The sequence below is a fragment of the Phyllostomus discolor genome, chromosome 2 (assembly GCF_004126475.2).
Source record: "Phyllostomus discolor isolate MPI-MPIP mPhyDis1 chromosome 2, mPhyDis1.pri.v3, whole genome shotgun sequence".
NCBI lineage: Eukaryota > Metazoa > Chordata > Mammalia > Chiroptera > Phyllostomidae > Phyllostomus > Phyllostomus discolor.
The window spans coordinates 204,938,350-204,957,195 of record NC_040904.2 but is presented as its reverse complement, the minus strand read 5'-3'; the positions used below and the strand labels follow the sequence as shown (position 1 = coordinate 204,957,195).

General features: G+C 50.0%; 1 protein-coding gene across 2 annotated transcripts in view; it reads right to left on the bottom strand.

The window, feature by feature from the left end:
• Nucleotides 1-18,846, bottom strand: part of RFX4 (regulatory factor X4) — a 136,376-nt gene that overhangs the window by 85,298 nt on the left and 32,232 nt on the right. For both annotated transcript variants that reach the window (XM_036019522.1, XM_028532325.2), the window contains exon 3: nt 10,175-10,235. In XM_036019522.1, the coding sequence (XP_035875415.1) occupies nt 10,175-10,235 (61 nt within the window). The remainder of the gene's footprint in view (nt 1-10,174; nt 10,236-18,846) is intronic.

Genomic DNA, 18,846 nt, shown 5'->3' with positions numbered 1-18,846 from the left:
CCGTAGGGGCTTTCAACTTGGGTCAAATCCCAGCCTTGGCACTGGCCAGCGTGCTGACCTCGGGCCAGTCACTCAACCTCAGGCCTCAGTTTCCTTTTGGGGGTGACGATTATACCACTTCATAGGGTTGTCGTCACGATTGGATGTGACGTGTGACAGGGGCCAGCCTGGTGCCTGGCCCCTGGTGAGTACTTAGTAGATGCTGGACCTCATCACCACCCATTCCTCTCTTCATAAAACACCTGTGGGCTCCTACAGGTCCAGGACCTGTGCTGGACATTGGGAACATAGACTGCAAACTAGATTGTTTTTCCTCTTTAACCCGAACACCAGGATGTAGTTGTCAACAAGAACCCTGCCTCCTTCGCCGTGGGCACGCTGGAAGGTTAAAGGCTCCCTCCAGCAGAGCTGCCGAGGCCGGTGGCAACCCGGGTCTTCTCCGCGGGCCGCGCCCTTCAGAACCTGGGCACACGCTGCCCAATAAACGCGCCAGCAGAAAGTAGCTCTCCTTGGATCATGAACTGGACTTTAGAAGACAATCCAAAGTCACTTGGAATCAAGTTTGAGGGATAAAGCTACTGGGATAACCCCTTTTTACCCAAACACGTTGGGGGAAGGGGTCAGAAATGAGGCATGATTCTAAAGCAGCGCAATAACTGTCCTCAAGTGGCTTCTGACGTGCTCCCAGAGCCCTTGCCAGAGACGTGGCCCAGAGCCGTCGTAGCCGGAGTGGAATGAGGACGCGGCCTCCCAAGGTGCCTGCTGGAACGGGCAGCGCTCATTTGGCTCCTCTGACATGCAGTGGACAGAAAACCAGTTCAGTCTTTCGCAGTCAGACCCCGGGGGTGGATGCAGCCTCGGGATGCTCCGATACACGAAGCCGTGCTACTGGTCCCAGGTCATCCCACCCACCCTGGCTCCTTTTCTGGGAAGGGGAATGTGAAGTACCTCCTGACAGTTTTTCAAAGTGTTTCAGGAAATGCTTTATGCAACCCTTTCTGGGCAACCTGGTTCCTTGAGTTTGAGTCACTTCTGCATCCTCGAAGTCCAGCATATCCCTTGGCACACAGCAGACGCTCAGTAAGTGTTTGGTGAATAGACTGTTTCGGTCATACAGTCATTCAACAAACACCCCTTGATCTCTTATCACACTCAGGTGCCAGGGGTCCCAGGGTGAGCAACATGGTCCTTATTTGCATACGGAGAACAGACTGACGGTGGACAGATGGATAAAGACACAGGTCACCTTCAGTTTAACACATATTTACTGAATGCCAGGCAGCGTTCCAAACATGGCAGAGGGGACGGAATAAAACAAAGGCCCTGTCCTGACCTCTCAGGACAGGACTTACGTCCTAGTATACGTGTCCCCAACATCATAACTCGGACCTCGAAATGGGTTTCTTGTGGGAAAAGGGTTTCGAGGAGAGAGGTTAGGTTCCTCGGGACTGCCCTAACTTCAGGCCGGGCCTGAATGGGAGCCAGCCCTCTCCAGCTCAGCCTGGATGCCTGAGTGCCATTCCCAGTATTGTTTCTCTGTGAGAGGCAGCTCAGAGGTCTACATAACAAGCGTACGCAACGAACTCGTAGGAGCCATCTGAGTAACGCAGCTTTCGCAAACTGGGGTCTCACAGGCATGCTTTGTTTGCCTGAACAGTGTTGACCCAACTTTTAAAATTCAGGACGTTTCCCTTTAGAATCTGGAGTTCTGGCTTCTTTTGAAAAGGCTGAGATCTGGCAACACTGGGCCCGTATTCCCGCATGACAACAATTGGCCAGAGTTACGCGTGTGCCCTCAAACTGGCTGGAGTCCTCACTCCTCCCGAGTTTTCTTATACCCAATCGAGTTTCTGTTCCTCGCCTGGCTTCTGTTGGCTCTTGTGTTGACAGGAGACCCAATCTATGCCCTAGTCCACTTTGCAGTTTAACTGGGGGCAGGGGGTGGGATGCACAGAACTAAGAATATTCAAGTATTGCAGACTGCCGACCACAGGTGCAGTGGAAGGTGGGGAAACAGATTAATGTTAGGTGAGAGCAGATGACGATGGTTTCATGCAGGAGCTGGGATTGCAACTTTGCAACAATAGCAGCATCTGCTGAGCTCTTACTAGGTACAAGGCTCTGGGTATCCGTGATCTCATTTGATCCTGGCAACAACCCTGTGAGGTAGGTGTTATACCCATGTGATAGATGAGGAGACTGAGGCTCCAATGGTGGAACCCCTTTGCCCAGGATCACACAGCTGGCTAGTAAATGGGAGAGAGAGTGTTTCACTCTAGACCACTGTGGTCTCCTTCAAGGCGGACGGAGGGGGTCCTAGGTAAGAGAACCAGCGAGGATGAGAGACAAACACGGCACGTGATTTGGGTGATGGAGACACTGGTCAGAGTAGAGAAAGGGCCTTGTAAGCAGGAATCTAAAAGGAGAGAACCACGGGGGAGGGGTGGGGAGAATCTTTAGATGCCCACACAAGAATATGGCCTGGCATAAGAGTTGCTATGAAAGTATTATTTTTCAGAAGGCAATGAAGGGATACTCAGAGAATTAAAAAAAACAAAGACTCAAAGGCAGGAAGACCCGAGTGTGTCTGGGATGCTGCAGGAAGAATAATAATGTCATCAATTAACAACACTAACATTAATTTAAAGCTGAATATGTTCTCTATACCAGCAATGGCTTGGGTATAAAACCATCCAAAAAATCATTTCATACATTTCACCTTAGACAATTGCCAGTTCCACGACCCACTGTCTTTGAAAACCTTTGCCTTCAACTCCTCAGGCTATCGTGGGACATTTCCCAGGTTAGGGTGTGCACGTGAACAATTTGGACGGCAGGAGATTCGTGCGTGACAAGCTGTGGAGAGGGGGAAAGTATCCCTGGTTGCTTATTTTTGCTAATGACTTCTGAAGATCCATTTTGGCCAGAAAAATCCACAGATACATGCAGCTAACATGCATTTTAAACCGTTCAGAATCCATGTTATGAAAGGTGCGTGAGCCTTGAAAATGGTAGGGGGCGGTTAAGCTTTTTTGAAACCCGGGAGTAGCATGACCACATTTACTTTGTGGAAGGGTCTCCCTGGCGTGTCTGTGGTGGGCGGACAAGGTGAATAGTAGGGCTGGCACACAGTGGGTGACTAACTAGTATAGGTTGAACGCGAGAATGAATGAATGAACGAACAACTGAGAACAATTAGAAGCTACTACAACAGTCCAGACAAGAAGTGGTGGAGCATGAATTGAAGGAATGGCCCCGGGGCAGAGAGAACGTTCGGGGTGTGGGCTCCTGCTGTCAGATGTGAGAGGGGTAGGAGCAACCAGGGCCTGCTCTCAGGTTCCTAACTGGGCTGAATGGACAGATGGGGCTTCACTCCCCAAGATTAAAACCTGCAGGAGCGGTGAGCTGGGGGGAAACAATGCTTCCAAATGTGGTGTTAAAGGGCTCGGGCTCCCAGGTAAACCCCTGGGTCCTCCCGCTCATTAGTTCCCTCACTTAAGCCCCCTGCTCCGTTTCTATCTGCTGTTCTCGTGGCTTTGCTTGCTCATGAAATCTGGCCGAGAGCTCGGGGTTAAAATACAAGGCCGAGATTAAAATACATCTCGTTAAATGAACCCCTCGCAGCAACAAACCATTTGAGTCAGATGGGGCTAAGGCACAGATCACACAGGCTGAGCTGATTAGGCAGCTACCTGCCCACGGCCAGAGCCTCCTGAAGAACTACATTTGCACCCGTGTTTCATGCCTCTCACCAGAGCTCCCTCGCCTCAAGGTATCTAGGTGGCTTATGACCATGAAGCATTTTAATAAGCTCTGTGAAGGAACAGCCGCAATTGTCAGTAAGGGCAACCTTGACGTCTGATTAGTTTCCGCCGTCAGGAATAGCGCCGTGACATCTGTCCCCAGACCGCCTCGCCCAGCCCGGAGGGTCTGTGCAGGCGCCCATGTCGCTCCCTGGAATGTCCGCCTCCCCGACCACGGCAAGGCCGAGAGAGAAGGGCAGTTAATTATGTGTCTTCAGATCTGAGGAAATGTCCCCCTTCTCCTCTGCACTTTTAGAGGACATCATTAGTCTGACGCAGTGAACAATAGTGCATCAGACCTGGGTGTCTTTAATGATCACACACAAAAAATTCCCCGCTTCTTCCACGTTCTGATCTTCTATTCAACGACTTGGTCACATCTGAATGGAGCCTCTCCTATTACGGAGATAATGAACTCGGTCCACCAGCCGGCGCGAGTCATTATCTGCGGTGGGCGTCTGTAAAAGGCCTCCTCGGGAGGTGTCAGGTGCCCAGCGTCGCAGGGCACTCGGGGGAAGCGTTGCGTTAGCGCTTTACCACGTGGAGCAGAGAGCGCCTGGCACCGCTGTCCGGCCGCTCTCACCTCCAGGCCAGGTTTTCCCACGTGTACTTGTGAGCTCTCCGTCCAAAGTCTCCACTTCCCGAGCCCTCGCACACACATCTAAAACAGAGCACTTTGTCTTCATTTTACCAAAAGAGAAGACAACAGGATTAAAAAAAAACAACTTTGCGGAATGTCATAACTCATGACTGAGATGGTCAGAGACACCATCCACTAGCATAAACCATCCCCCTCCGCCGTGCCTCCCCATCCGTTCCCCGTCTGCACCTTACAAACGGGCCCGCCGAGGACACCTTCCCCTGCGCCCCTCGCACGCCTGTGGGCATTCTCCGTGTCAGGATGAAGACGTGGAATTACTGGACGCACATGCTAACTGTTAATGGGACTGCAAAATCGCCCACTGAGATAGCTTTACCATTTTATATCTTAACTACAGCACAAAATCTGCTTTTTAAAAACTAGGAACCTAGCTCCGCAACACAGCCTCTCATTTTCTGGGACATTTACACCTGTCGGGTTGTCCTGCTGAATTATCCTTTCTGTACCTGTGGCTTCTAACAGGACACAGTCATACCTTGGCATTATCTAGTGCCCCTGGCTGCTTTCAGAGCTAGAATGTCCAGCCTCCCTTCCTGGAACTCACATTATGAAAGTAAATGATGTTGACCTGAAACATCAAGCGTCCACCATACCCAGGGGGTCTGCCTGGCCTAGGATCCACGACCTGGTCAAAAACCACGACGTAACCTCTTTGAAACGGTACCATATCCAGTCCTCTCCCTCTGGCCCCCAAGAGCATTTTAAATATTTATGTTGTTTCATATTAATTTGAAATATTGAAAGCCCATCAACCACCCAAGGCCTCCTTATTTTTTCAAAAGAAAGGGGAACGTGCCACCCCCACCCCCCACAAAGCGACAACCTGATCTTCTGCCCTCCTCCTTTGGGGGTGGCCTGACTTCCTCAGCAGACTGCTGAAGGGGAAATGGGTGCACCCTGAGGGTCCCAAGGAGCTGGGAGTGTCTCCCAGACAGGGGAGGGGACGTGTGCTGGCAGCAAGGAGGCCAGGGTGGCGGGACAGGCTGCTTTCCCTTCCAACTCCTCTGCGTGAATAGAGGGTTTTGTGCCGCCAGGACTCCAGCAGCACCCGCCATCCCCAGCGGGTTGGGCTTTACTCACCCTCGTGACCGAGGGTGCCAGAAGGCGTTTGGCAGAAGGCATTTGACAACATTTGCCTGTTTTCTGCTGGGAGCTGCCTCCAGAGGACGTGGCTTCGATTATTTTAGGCTGCGTGGCTGCCGTATGGTGTGTTCTTAGGACGGGGATGGTTTCTGGGGAGATGGGAAGAGGCTCAGGGTGAGATGGGCGGGCGAGGATGAGGCGGAGAGCTCCTGACCCAATTCCAAAACCAAGCCCAACGTCCCGGAGGGCTCAGCACTGTCGGGCAGGTGACAGCCACCTTGGTGGCCAAGCCAATGTCCTTTTCCTCAACATCCGCCGGGTGCACACGGCCACTGGAGAGAGGGGACGATGTGAAGGACGCACATGCCTCCCAGGATGAGAGGCCATGCTGTGGAGCCCGGTCCCTGTGTTTATGAAAAGCACTTTTTTTTTTTTACTGCAGGTGACGGTATAAAATGGTAAGGTCATTGGAGAGGGCAAGCGCGCAATCCCATGAACGTTTTCTGTGTACAGGAGAAGTACTTCAGCAGCGTGCAAGGCGCACAGATGAAGATGTTCTTTGGGGCCCTATCTGCAATGGCGGAGACGAGATTTGGACCCAGCCTAAATGTCCATCAAGACATAAATGGTGACATCAATTCCGCTGCTGCCGTATGGGGATGACTGAGCAGTCAGGGGTCACAGTGAGGTTGTTCCTTGTGGACTGATGTGGGCATAGCTCCAGAACTTTCTACTGAGGAGGAAGGCAAGGCATGGATCAATAGTGTGCCATGCTGTATAACAACATTTTTACTGCTCTATGTCTGAATTCTTTTTAAAAAGGAGAAAATATTGAGCCCTGGCTGGCGTAGCTCAGTGGATTGAGCACAGGCTGCGAACCAAAGCATTGCAGGTTCGATTCCCAGTCAGGGTACATGCCTGGGTTGCAGGCCACGGCCCCCAGCAACAGCACATTGAAGTTTCTCTCTCTTTCTCCCTCCCTTCCCTCTCTAAAAATAAATAAATAAAATCTTTTTTAAAAAAGGAGAAAATATTAAATTAAAAAATCACAGTTCAGAAGCTTTGATCAGTACATATGCGTGTAAATGCATGGGCAAAGGACAGCACACATACATATGTATGTACACACACGTATGTACACACACATATATGTACTTCTCACTGGTAACTGGGCTGCTCTGGAGAAGGAAGCAAGGAATTACATGAAGAATTTAGCCTTATCTGTAATGCTTTTGTTTTTAAATAAGGAAATGTATTACCTGTGTAAGTAAAATAAAATAAAAATAATGTTTTGATTCAATGTATTTGCACCTCGTCTTTTTATAAAAAGCTACGACATTTTTTTAGAAAGAAGAAGAGGAGACAAAGGAAAGAGATAGAAAAATACACAAGCATCAGGTTTAGCCCTCAGCTTCCTGGCAACCAGAGCGAAAAAGAGACAGTACCAATGAGGCCACATTTCCTTATAACATGGAAGGTGTGTCCAGTTCCTTCTGAGACAGGTTTTACACTAAAATCATATCCTAAAAATATTTACTCGTGTGGAACTTTATATGGGCAGCCACGTGTCCTGCAGCCCAGTTTTAAGTAAACCCTCTCCCCCGCCTCCCTCTCCCCCCTGCTCTGTACCACTCTCCCCCTTGCCCACGGGGCTCCAACTGCACAGGCGCCCTTGTCTAGTCCCCTGACCAAGCTCCTCCTGCTCCAGACCTGGAGAGAGGCAGGTGCTGGGCTGTGTGCCCAGGTTACCCTTCAGGGCTGGGCTGTCCTTCCCCACTGCTGGGAGGGTCGTTCCTGAGGCTGAGTCCCCTCCCTGGGCAGCTGTCCTCAGTGGAACATGAAGGGAAGTGCCCAGGGGACAGCCTACATCCAGTGACGGGCCAGGTGGGGGAACAAAGAACTGGATCCACAGCCGCCAGGCGGCCGTCTGTGAAGGGCCATCCCAGCTTCAGAGCTGCCCGTGGGGTCGCTGAGGCCTCATCAGCCCCTATTCTCCATCCATCTCATCCCCCACTGCCTTCCCAGGGCCTAGACCAGGCCTAGTGAGATAGTAGGTGCCCAGTAAACACTTCCTGAACTAGTTAATGACTGAAATTCTATCATAAAAATATAAAACAAAAGGAATTAAAGGGCAATTTGATGTCCGAACAACTGGATGCCTTTGGATAAAAATAAGAATAAAATTTATATATTTTTCAAGCCTGATTCGCCCTTGAAAACCAATATATCATTAAAAACAAATCCAGTGCCTAACTATGTGAATTGGAGGATGAAACTTCTTCTGGAACGATCTATGTGTCCCTTTACTTAGAAAACAGATGGTTTGTGTAGAATTACGTCCAGCAGGAAGAGGACCGACTGCCCACGGTCGGGCAGGAGAGAAGCCCGGCCCTGGGTGTCCTCGCGGGACTCGGCAGGAGGCGGTGCGCTGGGCGACTAGTGAAGGCGGTGGAGATGTGCTGGGCACCCGTCACTGCACCACGCAGTGTTCAAGTTCAAGCCCTTTATTGTATGACCCACTTCCTCTTTGTGACCACCCTATGCGGCCCCCATTTCACAGGGAGTAGGCCGAGGCACAGAGAGGTTAAGGAACTTGTCCAAGGTCCCACAGCTGGAGAGCAGCAGAGCTGGGAGTTAATTCCTGGCAGTCTGGCTTGGGAGACCGCGCTGTCTCCGGCCTCGCCATTGCCAGGCAGATGTCAGAGAATTGCAGGCAAACAAACACGGACGAGGTGATTTCCTTACAGTCCCTTTCAAATCTTTTATTCTACCATGTGGCCCTGGCTGGGCGGCTCATTGGATTGGAGAGTCATCCCATACATCAAAAGGTTATGGGTTCGGTCCCTGGTTGGGGCAGGTATGGAAGGCAACTGATTGATGTTTCTCTCTCTCTCTCTCTCTCTGTCTCCCTCCATCTCTCAAATCAATAAACACAGCCTCGGGTGAGGATTTTAAAAAATAATAAATAACATAACATAACATAACATGAAATAAAATAAAATAAAATAAAATAAAATAAAATAAAATAAAATATACACCACGTTCCAGGTATTAAAGCAAGAGTGTCTATTGATTCCTAGAAACTCTCGCTCCTAGTCCCTTACCCGTTGATGTCTCCTTTGGTGCCCTGGCATCGTGGGAATTTGTGCAGCCATAATTTAGGGGAACGGTGCAGAGGAGATTTGATCAGGGAAGCAGAATGGAAATTTAAATAAAAGAAAAAAAACAGCAGATGCAATGAGAGGAAGAATACGGGGACAGATCGGGGAAGCCAGCCAGAAGGCTCGAAGCGGAGCTCTTGAAAACAGCCTCGGCTACCCTTGCGGCCAGACAAGTCAACGGCTGAGACGCTGGCTGGAGAAGATTGAGTTACGGTCCTGAATGCTGTTTTCCTCCCACCGGTGGCTGGATCCGACCAGAGACTCTAATAGGATTTGCTCAGGAGAGCCCATCTGCTTTCCATGCAGATCTCTTCTCTTCTCCATCCTTCCTTTGCAGTTCAAGAGACCCAGCCAGGTTCCTGCCTCTGCTGTGTCACAGCTTTGTGTCCCTTTGGGCAAATGACTCAACTGCCTGAGCTTTGTTTCCTTCATCTGTGAAACGGGCCTAGCAACACCAGCTTCCCAGACTTGCGAGCATGAAACGAGGCGTAGGCACATCGCCCCTAGCATGGAGGCTGGCGCAAAACAGATTCAGGTCCCTCCCCCCGCCCCCCAACGCTTTCTCTTTGCCCTCCCCTTCATCTGTCAATCCCTTCAGGTCTGCAGGGCTGCACTGCTCGAGGAACAGTAGCCCTTGATTGACAAGATCCTCCGAGGGGTGAATCCCACGCACAGATAGCTCTGGTGTGCACAGCGACACGATTTCTAAGTAAGGCTCTTAGAGGAGAAATTTACCTGCAAACGTCAAACATGAGTGCAGCCACTTAAACAATGTCACGGCATGTTATAGGCGAGTCCAGGGATTCCAAATATTAAAGAGAAAGCCACTCTAGTAGATAATCCTTATTAATGTTAAAATAACTTCGGTGTAGTTGCAAGTCATTGTTCCTTCATGGGGGCTCACTGATGGGGCTGAACGGACCCCTGTTTCCATAGTCTGCCACGAGATTATTAACTGAAGTGGCGGATCCCATTAAAACCAGTTAAAATAGAGCCCTGGCTGGTGTAGCTCAGTGGATTGAGTGCGGGCTGCGAACCAAAGTGTCGTAAGTTCTATTCCCAGTCAGGGTACATGCCTGGGTTGCAGGCCATGACCCCCAGCCACTGCACATTGATGTTTCTCTCTTTCTCTTTCTCCCTCCCTTCTCTCTCTAAAAATAAATAAAATAAAATCTGTAAAAAAACAGTTAAAATAGCATCCATGTGGAATCCGGAACTTGCCGGCATTTTGATGATGGGAAAAAAACATCTACCCCCCAAACAAAATAAGTATGAAAATTCTAATCTCCAGGCTAGCTCCTGGTTGAGTATTGTACACACACCTGCAAATTAAATTGACTGCAGGTGGGCTATTGAATACCAAGTTATCGTGACAATGTCAAGGAGCCACGCACTGCCCTACTGGCAGAAAGACAGAGTGGTGTGAGCCTCCTGTCGAGAGAGGCCTTGCTGCAGGGGGCACTTACCATTGCAGAGTGGCGGGAGTGGAGTGGGGCTTGGAGGCTCGGTTGTTTTCTTTTTCCTCATCTGTTGAGGGAGACAAAAAGGAGCTCACTTCAGTAGGGAGACGTCAAAGGCCTTTCAGCTCACAGAACACTATATTTCCCTCAAATGTCGGTGCTTTGAAAGAAATGACATTTTGGCTTTCCCAACATTGTAGACGTATCATACATTAATAAGAAAAAAGGGGGAAACTGATTTGTACAGAAAACCCTTAGACCAACTTGTATTTTTGTTTGACACGACATGGTCCAGTTTGAAGAGCTCTCTCTGGTCATCACTGAATGACTGAAGGCCGTACTCATCCGACTCATCCCTCTCCTAGCTGGAGCTGGGCGTTGGGCTCGACAGTTTGACCCTACGAACATCCTGACCTCGAACATCCTGACCTCGCTCAGCATTTCCCCCTGTAACTCTGTCGGAACAGAAAGTTAGGGAAAGGTGGGGAGAGTGGGAATGTTCAGAAGAATCCCGTTAGCAAAACAATAGAGCAGGGGTCATCGCACTTTTCCTGGAAAGGGCCAGACAGTAAATGTTTGAGGGTTTTGAGTCCAAGAGGCAAAAATCAAGAATATTATGCAATATTTATATAATGAGAGAAAATAAATTCCACGAGAACTTTTATTGACAAAATTCCAAAGAAGAGCAATGGAGTACACTTTTTTGTAATGCAGGTCTATTGATGAGAAGAATGTAACTATTTGGGGGAAGCGGGTAACATTATTTTTTAAGTGGGTTTCAAAGTTCACAGTCCCTGTCATCAGGCCAGATTTGACCTGTGGGGGCTGGTTTGCCGACCTCTGCCACCCAGCAGTCTGAACAACAGATCAATCTTTGTATCCCTAAGAAGAATTGTCCATAATTTTATCATGGATCAACTGAGAAATACATATGGTCTCATCCAATTCCTAATGAAGATTTTCATAGAAATAATATAAAAGTTCTTAATCCACAAAATTTGATGCAAGAAGACGGATACACATAACAGTTTCAAAAGAAAATGAACAATGTCCAAACCTACAAATATAATCAACAAAATTCAATAAGAACATGGAGAATAGGCAATGAAATAAATCTCTGGTGTAAAAGTTATATGGAAAATAATCTGTACTCATGACAGTAATTAAGTAAAAACAAAAATGTAAATAAAAAATGAAATAAACTATCAAAAATTAAAAAAATAAATTAGCTTAATAAGGTTGAGTTCAGAAAATATTTTCTTGATGAAAATGTGTCAATATTATTATAATTCAGGTTAAAATGTCTGTCCTTGAACACTGTGGTGGATACTGCTGGTGCTTAGCCAACCACTGTACGTACTGACCTTCCTCCACATTAACAAAGCCCCGGGTTAGAGGGGACCATGTGTTCAGCGAGGGTGATCCCCTCGCAAATCCTAGAGCGGTGAATAGTGATTGAATCTATAGTAATTTTATGTCATCTCGCCAGTGATGGATTATATGGGGCACGTGACCCAGTGTCAGCCTGTCAGACTTAAGGAGAAGCTCCCCGGGGGCTTCTGGGAAAAATATTTTTCCTAATGAAATGGAGCAAGAGCCAAATTTTGCTCCAAAGTTGAAAATACAAATGTTTGTTGTTTCAGGAAGGAAGGAAGGAAGGGAGAGAAGAAGGAAGGAAGGAAGGGAGGAAGGGGGAGGAAGGAAGGAAGGAAGGAAGGAAGGAAGGAAGGAAGGAAGGAAGGAAGGAAGGAATGGATTCTGGCCCTGGCCTGCCTTTGAATGCAACAATTGGAATGAGGCAGTGAAGTTTCACCTGGGAAAAGAGCAGCCTGAGGACAAAGTCAAGGCTGAAAGGAAAAGAGGAAAATATCATGGGTCCTTAATGCCTTGTTGTGCCTCTGATTAACCAACCCTAAAAACAACTGCCTCGTGGTTTTGCGAGCTAAGACATTTTTCTTAGTTAATAAAACTTGTTATTAGGCATTCTCTTCCCTGCTACCAAAACCATCCTAACTGATGCAAACACACTAAATGTTCTCAGAGACAAAATATCCCACACTGCATGGGCTCAATACCTGTTCGCGCTGCTTTGTCAACCTGGAGTTCCTTCTAAATGTTTCTCATCCTTTCCAGCTTTGAGTAAATGGCACCACCTCTCTGAAGCCTTCCCTGATACAGTCCAAGTCAGGAATCACTGATCCTAACTCTGTTCTTCTACAACACGTTACTTGTTTCTCAGCTGAAGAGTGTTGCCACCTAGATCATTATTTCTGTACATATTCATCTCACCAAGTTGAGTGTCCTATTTAATAAACTCCTACTTAAGGCAGGGATGGTACCTTAGTCACCTGTGCTCTCCCTCCTTCTAGTGCCTTTCAACTGGCACTTAAATAGTTAAGTCTGTCTTCCACAAATGACTTCGACAATCCTTAAACATGTGTACACTAAGGAGCATGAACACATGAGTCTCACGAGAATGCAGATAAATAGACACAAAGAACAATGCTCAGTCTCTGCTGTTCACAAAGAAATAAAAAGAAAATGATAAGGCCCAACTTCACATCTATGAAAGTAACACAAATTTTAAATAATGACTCCCAATGCTGATGTGTAAATGGTGAGACAAGAAGCATATAAACAACCTTAAATATACCTCTGCCTAGCTTATGCTGGAACGTGATTAACATTTCTGTTCCCCCAAGAACTGGCTGGGTTTTTTACCTCCTCCTTCTTTAAATTTTGGCATTCCGGCCAACCTGGACTAGATTTCAAAGATCCGTATTCTAGAATCAACTCAAACACTTGGCCATGACTGGGCAAACCATCCAACTCTTGGCTTCATTTCTCTTCCCTTATAAAATGGTCATTTTAAAGGGCTATTGTAAGGATATGAATTCAACAAATATTCATTGGATACCTAATCTGTGCCAGCTAGACACTGGGGATAAAGAAATGAAACTCCTGTCCTTGAGTCCGGTTGGGGAAAGGGAAAGACCAACAGTGCAGAGAGAGGCCAAGTTCAATCAGAAGAGAGAAACACTGAGATACAGGTAGGCAAAGGGAGGGAGGGAGGGAGGGAGGGAGGAAGGGAGGAAGGGGAAGGAGAGGGAGGGAAGGAAGGGCAGAGGGGGAAGGGGGAGGGGAGCTGCATGAAAAAGCCGGGCCTGGGAGGGAAGGCTTCCTGGAAGAAGGGGCAGGAAGCTAAGTCCTGGCGCGGGCCAGAGATGGGCATCACATGGCAAGGAAAGTGAGACCAAGTCAGGGTAGAGAAGGCAAGAGACAGACAAGGACATGGGGACGGGAAAGACCATGCCACCTTCCCAGGCGTGAGGTGGCTGTCACCCAAGTCCTTGTCAGGTGTGGTGAGCCGAGCAAGGGAGCTGGATGGAGAGGGGCTGTTTGACAACCCAGGGATCCCGTGTAAGCTGCAAGACAGCTCCTTGTCTCCAGACGGAGGATAACAGCAATGCCTCCCTCCGAAGGGGCAGGGAGACGAGGCGGGATGAACTGGACAGAGACTAAGAGCTCAGAATCCCCGGCTGCGGGGCTCCACTCGGCTGAAGCCGGCAACGGTTCTCGTCCTGGGATTCCATCCCAGTGTCTTCGGCACAGTTGACGCCTGTCTCTGCTGTGTCAGATTTCTCTCCCAACGGAACTCCGTTCCGAGCCATTTCTGACACCAGTGGATGGGAAAGTGACCTGGCTCTGAGGGCAGGCGGACCTGGGTTTGAATCCCACCTTCACCCCTAACTCTGTATGGAGGCTTGATCATCCAAGCAGAGTGTCCTCATCTAAGTGAATCATAACTTATGTCACGAGGGTGGTCTGAAGATGAAGTATCATAATATATGCTAAAGACCAGATTCATTTTTAAAGAATACTAGAACAATAATAATAGCATTTATTGGCCAAATACTTAAGCCAGGCACTGGGCGTCACCTTCCACTCTGTTCCTCCCAGTAGTGCTCGGAAGACAACTTACATCCCCATTTGACGAGTAAGGAAACCGAGCTGTGGCAGGTCTGATACTTGCCTGAGGCCGCGCAGCCAGTGGGTGGAGACTGGACCTCCCTGGGTGCTCAGCAGGTAGCGGCAACTAACGACAGTATTTAGACAAGAACAGGTCGACCCCCGTGCCAACATGGACCTCAGCTCAGCACCAAACAGGTGCCTTTCCCCTCTGCAAGCCCCTTTCTGGACGGCAGCTGACTTCACGCCCAGCGTCTGAGCGCCCAGCCTCTTTCTCGGAAACGGAGGGCGGGGGGTGTCACTCCCAGGCCTGGCCCTCCCATCTGATGGCTCTCCACCCCGTTTCACCTGAAGTGCTGGTGACGCACTCACTCAGGAATCAAGTATTTATTGAGTGTCTGACACATTCTAGCCCTATGCCAGGGCCTAAAAGGTGAGGAAAAAACCAGACGTGGTCTCTTGAGCTCAAATTATCAGCAAATAAAGCGTAAGCTCTGCGCTAGAGCTGTGAAGGGCAGGTCCAGGGTGCCACGGCAGCCCCGAGTGTGGAGAGTGAGCCCGGCCCTGGGGTCTGAGTGAGGGGCAGGAGCCGTCTGGGCAGCGAGGACAGGGGAAGAAGACCTTTGAAGCAGACAGAAATAGCCACAGTGGATGGAAACTTAAGGGACCGGCCCTGCCAAGCGCCCCTCCACTTTAACCGGCAGAAATGCCTCAAGCCAAACAACATTCGTCCCTAAGGCAGAATGTCCGGCCGGACTCCTGGAGCCACTGACGGCACACACTGTACCGTCCACATTCCAGGCCCGCGCGGCTCGGCCGACCAAAGCCCGTGAGCGGCCATCTGCCCGAAGACCTCCCTCCCAGACTCTGCCTGGGGCCCGGTCTCCTCCTTGCCGCTCTGTCCTGCTCCCGCTGTGCAGGTGCGGTCCCTAACACACCCCAGGGAAAGTCCCCCAGTTGCCAGGGATGGGCAACTCCGCTCCCCTCTCCAGATCCATCTCCCAGTATAAACTCTGGGGCCCAATTTCCAGACTCCAGACCTGGCTCTGCCACTTGCCGACCGTGTGCCCTTGAATCACCTTTTGGTGCCTTAGCTTCCATATCTGCAGATCGAATAATGGTATCCAGCACATACTGTGAGGATTGATGGAACCCCTCCTGGCACGAGGTACATGCTATTCTCGTTCCTTGAAACTAGAATAGCTGTCACTCCCCTGGGAGACAGCGCACCTGCATCCCCGGCCCACACAGGCTGCGCCCGGCAAGCCCCGTCTCGGGGACAGGGCGATGCGTCCCTCCCCGTGCTCCCACAGCACCCTGGCTGGTCCCTAGCCAGCTCCTTGTTGCACAGTGTGACTGCCGCTCGCTGACCACAGTGTGTTGCATCCGTCTTGCTTGTCCGTAAGCTCTGCAGGGCATGGACAGCGTTCACCATTGTGTCTCCAGCACCCACACGTGGTGGGGGTTCACAAAGTATTCGTGAAATGAGTGAATGGCTGAGATAATACCACAGTTCAATGCTGAGCACTGCCCCCCCCACCCCATCTGATCTCAGTAAGCACAGGAAACAACAATACTCCCAGGTCCATTTACTGAGGGCTTGTCAGGTGCCAAACTCTCACGTTACTGCATTTAATTTTCACAGCCGCCCGAGACAGCGAGTGAGTGAATGCATAAAACATGAAATGTCAAACATGGCGCTTGACCTATTGGTAATGCTTAACCAAGGGGCCCTAATACCTAGCATCGTCCCCTTTTACATAGGGGACACTGAGGGTCAGGCGAGGGAAGCGAGCTGTCTGAGGTCACACAGTGGCGGATCAGGAGAGCGACCCAGGCTAGCCAACACCCAAACCTCCCCAAACCCGAACATTTACAAGCCTCGCTCTCCCTTCACACCTGCAGCCCCAGACTGAAGATTTTAGGGGACACATTATCTGCCTAGTCGTTTCTTTTCTGCCTCGATGAGGACTGAATTCACCATATTTGGAAACCCATTCTAGGCTGTTTCCTGCTTGGAACCAGTGCGACAGAGTTTAATTTGTGGGGGGAGAACGTTTCTAAATTAATTACTTCTTTTCAAATCCCAGAAAAGGTTCAAGTTTATGCAAGTCTCGAGTTTCATGTCAAAGTTTTAATTCTATTTCCCTCCATTATACTAACCAGGCTGCACCTGGACAGACCTCACCTGCTGTGAACACAGGGCTGCCAAACATCTCATTTCCGCTTATCTACGTCCTCCCCGGCCCCTGCGAAGGGTGCCAGCTGAGGATCGGGGTGCCTGGGTGCGGGCCTCTGGCAGCAAACCCTTCTCCCCGTGGGAACGGGGCTCCGTCCCAGACAAAACCCCGATGCTGGCAGCACTGCCCTGGGGGCCGCACACCTGCCTCCTTCCCCCGCCGCTGGGCCGGTTCCTTCACAGCCTTGCAGTAGGAAAGGGCTTACCTCACTTGAGTACAAAATCCAAAGCCATGAAAGAAAACACTGATGAATTTGCACAAAAAAACCCAAGGCTTCTCCATGGGTTGTGTTTTGGCGGGGGCGGGTCACTCTGTAGGTACAAAGATTGTGACCTGCTCGCGGAAACTGCCATCGTAGCACAGATGAGAGAGTCTTATCTCCACCCCGCAGAACACTAAGAGGAAAAGACCAAGAACCGAGAAGGAAAAAAAAAATAGGCAAAACTCCTGACACTCAGTTGATGGGAAAAAAATACAAGGGTTTCTGAAATGGGGAAAAGCGATTGCTCTCGATCAGCGGGAAGGGGAATTGCATGAAAATGTCGTTGCTCACTTATCAGGTTGGCAAAAACCCAAAGCACGACCACATGGCTCTGCTGTGAAGTGGTGGTGGGGGGGGGGGGGGGGGCCTCCTACCTTACCGGGAATGGGGGAGAGCAGAGTGACGCCCGCCGCGCCTACAGAGGGTCCTTGGGCAGAATCTACGGCGACCCCGCACGCCCTGTATCCGGCAGCCCCACCCCTTCCGTTCCCCAGGGACACAGGGGAAGCGCCCACACGCAGGGCTACCCGTCCGTCCCTTGCAGCTCCTCGGTGACAGCGGAGGTTTGGGGACAGCCCCGCGTCCACCTGGTTAACGGAATTGCGCTCCACGCTCGCAAGGGAAGACTTACACGGCCGGATGGGGGGTGGGTACCAAAGACAAGCAGAGACAGGGGATGCGCGCCATGTTCTCAGGGATGTGGAGCATCCCAGGGTTTGTTGTGAAGAGAAAAGAGAAAGTGACAATGCATGTAGGGGGCTGGTTTTGTGTGTGTGAGAAAAGAAACATACATTTGAATTTTTATTTGCATGAAGAAATAACATGCCAGGAGAATAAACACTGGAAATACTGGAAACATCCACAGTACACCAGTAACAGTGCTCACCACCAGAAAGCTGAGGTGGGAAGACAGGGGTGGGACCAAGATCTCTCAATAAAGCATTTTGATTTCTAAATTATATAAATGTATCATCTACTCGAAAATACTCTATATAATTGAACAATAACATATTTTAAAAAATACTCTAAATTCGAACCAATTAAGAGACCCCATTGGAGTGGAAATGTCTGAAGGAAGGACATTCAAATGCCAAAAACCAAAAGCGAATTACAAATCCTCACAACCTGGCATGGCCTGAGGGTGTTTTGCCTTCCTAATACCCATTTACTTAACAAACACTTCCTGAGCACCTACTGTGTGCCAGGCCCTGCCACATCAAGAGCAGGTGAGATTACAGTCAGCCAGACACGCTCCTTCCCTGGGGGAGCTGTGGCCCATGGAGGGACGGAGCGGGGTACAGAGGGCCCTGATGGAGTGCGCCCAACACAGAGGGGAGGAGAGGACAGGCGGACACTTCAGGGGACAGACGGGGCAGCTGTGCTGGCTGAGGAAGGGGCGGGGTCGGGGCGGGGTCCGGGCGGGGTCCTAAATCATAACTAAGCTCTGGGCCTCCTCAGCCAGCCGGCAGTCTTGCGCCTCAGTTCCCAGCCGGGACTAGAACTGCAGCGTGCGCCCCACGGCAGCAATCCACCCTCGCCAGCTCCCTGTGGGACTGCCCATGGACCTCCTATTCTCAGTCCTTGTCCTTGCTCTAGGGGCCCTCCCACACCTTTCTGCCGTTGGGGTGGGATGGGCGGTTGTCCACAGCGCGATGGGAATATGGAACAGTTGAACTACATTTCCTCTCCTCTGCGACCCCTTCTTAGGAAGTTACGCCCAAGCTGGATAATAAACTGACGTTCTGAGTGAGCTGAAGGGAGTGAATATTCGCATACATAGCCCTGATACAGTGTGATTTTACTGCGATAATGATGAGTCACATTAAGTGGTGACCCACTGTGACCCCAGTTCTACGCTATCATGACACTGAATTCCAGCTTTCCCCTTCCCTGTGCTACAAGTGCCTCCTGTCACCACCAGCCAGTAACAGCTATGACGGGCTGGTGAAGGGCTGGTAAAGGGCTGGGGAGGGCAAAGGAAGGAGCTCCATTCAGAACGAGGCAGGCAGGACAGGAGGACAATGGCAGTTGCTACGAAGCATCAAAGAGCGGAGGGAACAGGACACAGTATGGGCTGTCTCAGGGGAAGCCGAACCCCCCTCCCACATATCTACTACCCGCCCCCAGAGAATCTGATAAATCTTGGAAATAAAGGGAAGACCCTGGGTGCCCACCTAGGATACAGAATCAAATACAGAATTTGACGT